The 10,436-nt window shown below is 37.7% G+C and overlaps 1 protein-coding gene across 1 annotated transcript in view; it reads left to right on the top strand.

The window, feature by feature from the left end:
• Positions 1–429: 429 nt before the first annotated feature.
• HEPACAM2 (HEPACAM family member 2) overlaps positions 430–10,436 on the top strand; it is a 38,874-nt gene continuing 28,867 nt past the window's right edge. The window contains exons 1-2 of the mRNA XM_055084994.1: positions 430–508; positions 7,453–7,806. Of these exons, the coding sequence (XP_054940969.1) occupies positions 430–508; positions 7,453–7,806 (433 nt within the window). The remainder of the gene's footprint in view (positions 509–7,452; positions 7,807–10,436) is intronic.

Below are 10,436 nucleotides of genomic sequence, written 5' to 3'. Positions count from 1 at the left end.
TTCATAGAAAAAAATTTTAATTTCAAAATAATGGCATCGTTTTACATGTTAGGAAACCCGCTTTTGTTTTTCAGAAAATTTCACAATATGCTCTCATTATGAAAGCATACTGGGTTTCATTAGAGTCACCCAAAAGGATGTTTTCCTTCATGTGATTATTAATAACTAAGAATAATTCATGAAATATGCTGACAATTACTGATAATCACTAAGAAGCTGTTCTGAAAGTCACAAGCCTGTTTTTTTGCAGAGCATATAACAGGTGTTCCCACTCCCTGTGTCCTTTGTATACACATTCATTCTGTATTCAAATCACAGAAGCAAGAGGCAGGCTAGGGTATGTTACCTCACTGCTAATTTCCCTGGCAAATAAACCAGCAGCTGCTGGTCCATGAACCAAGTTGCCACCAGGAACAGGGCACTGTATGCATGGGACAGGATGCTTTCATGGAGCTCTTCAGCAGCACGGTTGGGGTCTTTCAGTGCAAAATATACCTCCTTCTCTTAGGTAAGGCACTGCATGAAGTTTGTTCTAGCTACCTTTTTATTAAACTGTGGGCATAAGGTAAATATTTGCTTTAGGCTGTAGATTCACTCAGATAATTGAAGAACAGCTCAGAATTTTAAACAATAACACACTTTGTTCCAGCAAAGAAACAGGATCATTTAGGAGAAGTGAGGTTCAATAATTAGATGGTTATTGTTTTCTTAGGACAACAATTATTGTGAGTAGCACTCATTAAGAAAGTTAAGACATTCTAAACACTTAATGAATCTCTTCTTTTTACAGAGTTTATATATAGGTTCAACGCTCTTTAATGCATTCCACTTTGGCAAATATTCTTGTAGGTCATGAATTTGTGACCACTTACAATGAAACTTAAAACAATTTTTGAACATAGTTTTGGGCTGTTTTAATTAAAGATATTGTGGCAAACTGTTAGCTCTACCTATTTTTTACCTATCTTATGAAATGTGGAAAAAGGTGAGATTCCAAACTGACAGAAAATATTTTATACACAATCGGGAGAAATGTGTTTAAAAGTATTATTTCTCCAAAATGCATTTAGCCTTTCTCTTTGCCCAATGGCTAGTTCAATTAAAAATTTTTTTCCCTACTTTAATATTTCTCCCTCATTCTCTAACCTTAGAGTTTAAAGTCTTTCTCCAAAATTCCCACTGTTTTTATGTCATCATTATTTTCACCAGGTGTTCTCTTTCCATTCTTCCTATTTATCAGTTTTAAAAGTCTCTTGTTTTATTTATATCCAAGAGACAGGAATTAAAAAAAAAACTTTATTCCTTAAATTTTAAGAACAAATTAGCTAAATAAACAACTTAAGTTTTAGCCTTCTTCAGTAGTTTAGAGCTTTGCACTTACTGGTCTCTTATGGTATAGTTTTCATAGTAAATGTGATTGTTATTTACATTTATCCCTAATATTGTTCATTTTCTGCATATTTGAAATATACAGTTTGTAAATTTTTTAAATGTTTGAGTTTCCCATAGTTGTGATTGTTGTTCCAGTGTTTATGTTGTCAAATTCAAGCCTATATAGCTGTTTAGGTTTTGAAATTTTTAGGAAAATTAAGCAATGACCATAACTGGCTTTTTTATCTTTGTGCGTTTTTTTGGGCTTTGAAAGTATCCTTTGTGTCAGTGCTGCACTTAATTTTATAACAATGGGACTGCTGTCATTTCCTAAGTAATTTTTTGTAATTGGCTTTAAGAAGAACTTAGAGACAATTCATTAGAAGAATTCTACTAAAATAAAATTAAACATACTTTAGAGAAATAGATAGCATGTTCATAAGTAGCTAAAGCAGTTATTATCCCTTAAGACTTTCTTTCACAAATTTACTTTTCTCCATTGGTAGTATGTTGTAAAGACCATGGTAATTTGGAAATTTTTTTGTATTTTGGAATATTGAGTATCAGTTTGTTTTTTCTTTTAAAAACTCTTAGAAATTTGAAGCCCCAAATGTAGTTCGTAAAGTCTGTTCAAAGTACATCATAATTTCTATTTTCTCCAAAGATACAAGAGTTTATTTTCAGTCAATAATAGTTGTGTTGTGCTTGCTAATATCATAAATGGCAATGGGGAAGTAAATGCCAACTATTTCGAGCCACGGTAGAGGTCACTTTGTGAAGTCTGATGTTTATATTAAATACAGTGAAACTGGTCTAGGGAGTCTTTTGTTGCTGGAATATAGATAAATTTTGCAATATGACGTCAAAAGTGTTGTTTATCGCTGGACAGTCCTTTATAATGTCTTAGTTTTATAGTTTAAGGGAATCTCTGAAGGGGAGAGTATTGCTATAACTTTGTATGTCAGATTTTTTTTTAATTTTGTAAATTTATTTATTTATTTATTTTTGGCTGTGTTGGGTCTTTGTTGCTGAGCGCAGGTTTTCTCTAGTTGTGGCGAGCAGGGGCTACTCTTCGTTGCGGTGCACGGGCTTCTCATTGCAGTGGCTTCTCTTGTTGCAGAGCACGGGCTCTAGGCGCACAGGCTTCAGTAGTTGTGGCTTGCGGGCTCTAGAGCGCAGGCTCAGTAGCTGTGGCGCACGGGCTTAGTTGCTCCGTGGCATGTGGGATCTTCCCGGACCAGCGCTCGAACCCGTGTCCCCTGCATTGGCAGGCGGATTCTTAACCACTGTGCCACCAGGGATGTCCCTGTACGTCAGATTTTTAATGGTATTATCAATGTTCTCCAAATTAGTATAGTGCCTTATATGCAAAAAGTCAAGAGTTTCCTTTTTTGTACTCAAAAAGTACGTATTAGTGAATCTAATAATAAAATTGAATTTTCATTTAAGTACAAATATTTGGAATATTAAGGGGAATTAAAATTTCATCCATTTTTATATCATTTATTTTCATAAAGTTTATTTGTTCTTACAGAGGTTGACTTCCTAAAATCAATAGTTTAGTAATTTACGTTTTCTCGTACAACAAGGAAAGAGCACTTGAAAATTTCTCAAAATGAAGCTAATTTTTTTAAGTCCGTAAACTACTGTTTTGCCAGTATGGATTCCACACCTGTCAGGGGAAATACAGCAATGGCAAAAGAGTATGTGATCCTAAAATGTAGCAGAAGCATCCTATTATCTGTTTATTCTGCAAAGTTCACTACAAGTAAGGATTGCATCATATCAATAGATTCATGTCTTTCCTGCAAAATAAAAAGATTTTAGTGGCTGAGATTAGAAACTGTATAAAGAAAATTTCATTCCTCACTGATACTCTTATAACTTGCTACCTATAATTTATCTGATAAAAATGGTGTAGGCAATCTAAGCAAACAGCTATTGTAACAGCTGTGCTGTCATAAATATATTTGAAAAAGCACACATATTTGAAAAAAAATTAAATAACATGATTTCATATCATTTGGTATGATAAGCATTGAATATATTCAGAGATACTATTGATGGTAATATATTATTTAAGGTATTATTACATGATGCAGTTTTTAAAATAGACTAAAGAACTAGTTCACTCCCCTTAATGATTATTGTAAGTGCCATATAAAATGTTATTTTCTGCTAAAGTAGTTTCATTTTTCCCTGGGCTGCAATATTTGTATCGTATTTAATATTTTATTAAATAAAATTTCTTCCCATAACTTCAGTCATAGACTCTCCAATCAAGCTTTCTTACTTAAGATTCAGCCTTCTGAGTCAAGATCCAAAAGTCACCTACATTTCTATTCTAGTCATGCTCGCACTCCATGGTAAGAAAGTGCCTCCCAGTCATTTTCAGAATATTACAAACTCAGTTAATCTTTTTTCAACTCAACCACACAACAAGTAGAGAAAAAGTGTTCTTCCCCTTTTCAGAAAAAAAAAAAAAAAAGTAAAAAGTAAACAAGGACTTCTACAATGATTTTCCCAAACTCCAAGAACAGATTGGCCAGAATTGCACTCAGGCCATCTCTATCTACAGCTCAGTCTAGCAGTGGTTTCTAGGTTGAGCTGTGAAATGTATTAAGTGGACCAATAAGTCAATGACCAAATTGCTTACTGTCAGAGGCAACTACCGAGTTTTATATCAGGAGCCATGCCGTTTTTTCCAGTGCATTCTCAAGGCAATGATGTAGATTCCCACCATCCCCCTTGATACCTTGGCAAAAAACACAGAACTGCCACTTTATTAAAAGATATCCAACTTAATAAGTGGACTTAAATCTGAGATTCAATACTTCAAAATTCTTTGGGCCCTCTCTCACTAAAATATGAGTCCTTCCCCTTTAAACTGTAAGGTAGCTGCTACCCTGAGAAAAGCACCTTAGGATGTCAAGAACATAAACATAAAGAGTAGAGAGAGGCCTTGGACCTCATCTAATATTACCCTTTTTTCACACATAAGAAAACTTGCCATCCAGAGAATTAAAATGTCTTATCTAAGGTCAGTTAACTAATAATGATTTTATCCCAAGTGTGTGTTCTGTACTAAGACCTCATATTTCAGTGTACTTTTAACTTTATCAAAGTAGGAAATTCAGAAATCTCTCTGCAAGTTTAGAAAATAGGTTCCTAAAATCCCTATTTCCAGGCAATTTGCAAGTGATTAATTTAAGACTGCATGGACAAGGGAGTCCAAGATCAAGAATGAACCGTGAAACCCTCAGGAATATTTTTGTATTCACTGAAGTAAAAAAGGAAACAGCAACACAATAAATACAGTGAATAGTGCATTTTACATATCTTAAGTTAGTAATAATGGGTGCTAAAAAAACTAGTTCTGCTTACCAGGAACTTGTTAGGCACTTCCTATCACCAATTACAATGAAAGGCATGAAAATGCATGTTGTTTCATGCAGACAACACATGTACTAAGAGGAATCTTTTCCTGTACAGGTCCGCCATCCAATGCCCAATGTCTTTCTATATCTATGACTTCAAGAGCTTCACTCCCTTCTCTCAGTCTCTGCTTCACATATCTCCGACATCACTAGTTTTAAGTCCTAGGTTTACTCTCTCATCTCCCTTTAGCTCTCTTATGATTTCCTTGCCTTTTCTGCAGTACACTTTATCTCCTCTTTCTAATTCCCAGCAACAAGCTCCTTCTTTTTCTAATGATTCAAATTAAGAAGAACTACAAATTTAACATTCTTGCACTTGCCAGAAAAGAAAACAGAAGCAAATCCTCATACCTTTGTAACTCCTTTATTATGGACCAAATCACTACAATGAATGTACAGGTACAGCCCATTATCAGAAAAAAAAATTACATGTCAATCACAAATACACACAGAGCCCAAGGAGACTGTAAGACACATATTTATTTTTCCCATAGAGTCACCTAATTCTTAGTCTGTATGGTCAGTTTCAGTTGAGCATCTAGGCACCCCTTCTCCCCTTAACCTCCTCTGATGTTCCTCTTTGTCCTTTCTCCTCTTTAGTTCTTTGCTCTGAGTTCCCTGCTGGCCCCAGGGTCTCACTGTTTACCAACAGCTACCCAAAAATGAAAACCATGGAAATCTTTGCTCTAACCTCCACCCTGGGAAAAAAAGAGAGGAATTTACTGTTGGTGGAATTTGATTCCTCATAGGAGCAGACCTACATATTTCAGTTTCTCCAAATAAATCGTTGTACAAACAGACCTTTCTACCATTCCCTTCCTAATATTGATGACCTTTCACAACATGATTCAGATAAATCTTAAAGATCCCCTTCCTCTTAGAGATGAAAAGGGAGAAGCAATAAAAGAAGATAAACATTTTGTATATGACAAAATTGAAATTGTAAGATATCTCTGTGCCCAAATTTTCATCCTTCCTCACCTAGGATTCTTTTCCACCCTTACCCATCTATTTTCTGCTTCATCAAGACTTCTCTTTCTAGTGATCATTCCAATAGCTCCAAACATGCTGTTCAGCATCTATCCAAAGAAAAAAAAAAGAAATTTTAAAAAATACTGTTTCTGCTCCTTTTCTCAGCTAAACTCCCCAGAAGTGTTGTCTATGCCAACTGTCTCCAATTTCCTTTCCATTCTTTCTTTTTTCCATCACTGTTCAAAAGACTTCACATTTAAATTCCTCTCATTTTCTCCTCCACTGTTCATACGATGTAGGTACCGTATTGCTCCCCTTTAAAATGATGATTTTGAAGCAAAGAGCTTTTGATTAGTATTCTAATCAAAATGGTAGACAATGGTAGCTACATGGTAACCTGAGCTAAGGAGGACTCTCTTCTCAATTGTAAATATATATATATGCTAGATAAAATAAAACAATATATAGCTCAAGGTAAAGAAGGGGAAATCTCCAGGTGCCAGAAACTACGAAGAAACCTTGCCTCCTAGATTTCTAATGGACATCTAAAATGAACATGTCCAAAGCTGACTCCCAATCTTTCCACAAAAATGTCTCCCACAGTATTTCCCATGATTAATTGATTAGTTGCCCATTAATAAATGACGACTCCATTCTTCCAGTTGATAGGTCCACAACCTTAGAATCATCCTTGACTCATCTAACCCCACCCGCAATGTGTCATCAAATCCTGTTAGCACCACTGGGCTTTTCTCACAATATCTTTGACTAGCACCCTTATCTACAGCACAGCTATCTCTTGCCTACTTTATGGCAGTCATCTCCTAAGTGGTCTCCCTGCTCCTGCTCTTTCCCCTGTTTCAGTCAGTTCTCACGGCAGCTAGAGTACACCTAAAACAATAAGAAGAAAGACCTCTATCCCTCTTGCTCACAAAAATCCAGCTGTGTTCCCATCTCACTCAAAGTAAAATTGCCAAAGTGTTTGCCATGACCCTAAGGCACTTCCTGATCTGGCCTAGCCACCTTGCTGGACTCCTGTCTGTCTCACCACACTCCTGCTCCACTCTGCTCCTGCCTCTTGCTGTCGCTCAAACACACCAACCAGATCCCTGCTTCTGAGCAGGAGTAACCAATCACAACTGGTCATAGTTTAATGCCGTTCTCCTTAGGATATTTGCATTTGGCAAGGCTTTGGCTAAAAGGAACAACTTCCAATTATGGACTGTTAAGCCATTTCAGAAGACTGTGGAGGAAGATTCTCAAGAGGAAGTAGCCCCTCAACCATAGTTTGATTAGGATATGATATGACTCAGACATTAATCAGTCACAATTTCAAATTTTTTAAAAGGTTTCATTGGACTTTAGAACTAATCATCTTTCCCAGTTCTCCTTTTCCCATTATTCTTTAACAGTTAGAGATAATAACTTCTGCTTTTCCTTTTCATCTTGCCTTTAAAGAGGTCATGCAATCATCAGTCTTTGTGGGGAGTTTTTAAAATGCAGGTTTCAGAGACAAATATTTACCTCTACAGGTAACCGGTACTAGAAGAGCCAGTACCTAGAAGCCTCTCTTCTTTGAAAAGGATTATCGCCCGATCAGGTTCTCTCTGTATTTCCCCTTTAGATTGTGAAATGTGGTTCAGGGTCTTTACAACTTTCCTTTCCTTCATAGCAGGTGCTTGTTCCGGGCTGAAGGTGGCGGTGCCATCACACACAGTCCATGGCATCAGGGGTCAGGCTCTCTACCTCCCCGTACACTATGGATTCCACACTCCAGCATCAGACATCCAGATCATATGGCTGTTTGAGAGACCCCACACGATGCCCAAATACTTACTGGGCTCTGTGAACAAGTCTGTGGTTCCCGACTTGGAATACCAACACAAATTCACCATGATGCCACCCAATGCCTCCCTGCTCATCAACCCATTGCAGTTCACTGATGAAGGCAATTACATCGTGAAGGTCAACATTCAGGGAAATGGAACTGTGTCAGCTAGTCAGAAGATTCAAGTTACCGTTGATGGTAAGTCCGCTATAAGTGACATGGGCAGCTGAGTAGCACAGCAGTTAGCAATGGCTCAGGAGATTAGACTACCTGGGCTTTAGGTCCTGGCTCTGCAACTTTGGGCAAATTAACCCTCAGAGCCTCAGTGTCTCATGGCATGAATGACATTATCCACCTCATGAGGCTTTCTGAGGATTAAATAAGACATGCATGTAAAGTATATGCGCAGTGCCCAGCTAAAGGTAATCAAGCAGTAAGGAGAACATATTATTTGTTTGCCTGGAAACTATCAAGTATAAAGTTGCTGATATAATGAGGCAGAGAAAATTTTATTTCTCATTAACAGAATGTACCCTGGGAAGTGCCCTATTTTTGTCCATAAAGAATTTTTTTTAAATTTTGGTACACTGGGGAGGATGAAACTTGCTCAGTGACCATACTTAAGGAACAATAGAATTTGCTGGGTATGTCCTCTGAGGGAGAGTGGGGTTCAGCTAACTTTCAGATATTTATTTTCCTTATTGAGGTATGTAAGCAGCATACCTTAAATATACTACACCCAAAGCCCAACTTCTGATTTTTCCCCCCTAAACATGTCTATTTAACAATATTCCTCTGTTTTAGCAAATAGCAACTTCATTCCATCAGTTGCTTAGGACAAAACCTTGCCATCACCCTTGACTCCCTCTTTCTCTCACACCCCACATCCAGTCCACAAGTTAACCCTGCCATCTTTACCTTCAAGATATGGACAGAAGTGAGTCATTTCTCACCACGCCCACTACCGCCCCGCTCAACCCCACCATCAGCTCTGGCCTGAACTGTCCTAACAGCCTGCTGTCCACTCTCCCACTTCTACCCCTGCCTCCTGCAGCTCAGAATCCTCCCATAGCTTCCTGTCTCACTCACAATCAAAGCCAAAGTGCTAGCGATGTCCCGCAAGGCCCAGTGTGACCCCCCCCAACATACCCAGTACCTCTCTAACCCCTTCCCACTTCTCTTCCCCTCACTCACTCTGTTCTGACCACACTGGCCTCCTCGCTCTTCCTAGAACAGGCCAACACACTCACACCTCAGGGCCTTTGTACTTGACTGTTCACTCTACCTAGATTACTCTTCTCCTAGGTAATGGCACTATCCTCTGTTTCCTTTCAGTCTCAGCCAGAGTGTCACTTTATCTGTAAAGGCTTTCCTGACCACCTTATGTAAAGTATACAGAGAGAGAGAGAGAGAGAGAGAGAGAGAGAGAGAGAGAGAGAGAGAGTTACAGTTTATCTTGAGTTCTGCTTTATTCTTTTCATAACACTGGACGTATTGTATATTTTTATTTTTTTATTGTTTCTCTTCCTTGCCTAGAATACAAGGTCCATGGGAGCAGGCTTTGTATTGTTTGCTGCTTTTTCCTCACTGCCTAAACCCCGATGCAGGCCATTTGTAGGCACTCAGTAAATATGTGCACAGTAAATGAAACTGGAGAGCTTGCAGGGGAACAAAGACACAGGATGTGGCAGCAGATGCCTAGAGAACAACTTTGGGGAGAGAAAAGGAGGACGTTTTCATATTTTCATGAAATTCTCCTGGGTAGTATCTCGTCTCTCCCTCCAAACTTTTAATAGAACATCCATTACTTGTTAATATGTAGTACAATTGGATCTGTTTATGGACATGCAGCCAAAAGTTCTTTCTAAAAAATTTTTTATTGAGGTATAGTTGATTTACAATATTATATTAGTTACAGGTATACAATAGAGTGATTCAAAAATTTTATAGATTATACTCCATTTACAGTTATTATAAAATATTGGATCTGTTCCCTGTGCTGTACAATATATCCTTGTAACTTATTTATTTTATACATAGTAGTTTGTATTTCCTATTAACCTACTCCTATATTGTGCCTTCCCCCTGCAACGAAAAGGTCTTGATAGGGGTTTAGGGCCTATGTAAAAAATCTTCTTAGGAAACTTCCATATCTGAGTTACACTGTTAAATGCAAGTGTATGATCACAGTACCAACGTCTATTCTAATGATTGGCTCTCCCATATGAGACCTTCAACATCACCTATTTGACTTATTCCATACCACATGTATTTCCATGCATGGGCACATTTGAAACATAAGCTTTTTCTACATAATTCATAATACCAATTCATTTTTCTTTTTAAATCATAGTAATGTAAACAAAAGCTATTCCAAACCCTTTGTTCTTGCCAGGGAATATAAAGGGTTACATTGAGTGGACCACTTGATTGCACCCATGTTGAGAAAGGCTGGAGCCTTCAGAACTACTCAGCATCCCTGCAAGTTACCTTTCAACCTCTTTTCTCCTTATCTTTCATTTTTTCCTGTCTTCTCTGGGTGGAAGGATTGGATCTGTTTGTGCTCTAATGCACATTTTCCAGTGTAAAAAAAATGTGAACATGAGTCAAGACAAATTTACCTGAGAAGATGCGTCAACCCCAATTAAAAGTTGTTGGGTTTTTCTTTAACATCTTTATTGGAGTATAATTGCTTTACAGGGGTGTGTTAGTTTCTGCTTTATAACAAAGTGAATCAGCTATACATATACATATATCCCCATATCTCCTCCCTCTTGCGTCTCCCTCCCACCCTCCCTATCCCACCCCTCTAGGTGGTCACAAAGCAC

The sequence above is a fragment of the Physeter macrocephalus genome, chromosome 5, assembly GCF_002837175.3.
Source record: "Physeter macrocephalus isolate SW-GA chromosome 5, ASM283717v5, whole genome shotgun sequence".
NCBI lineage: Eukaryota > Metazoa > Chordata > Mammalia > Artiodactyla > Physeteridae > Physeter > Physeter macrocephalus.
This window is presented reverse-complemented; position numbering and strand designations above follow the sequence as displayed.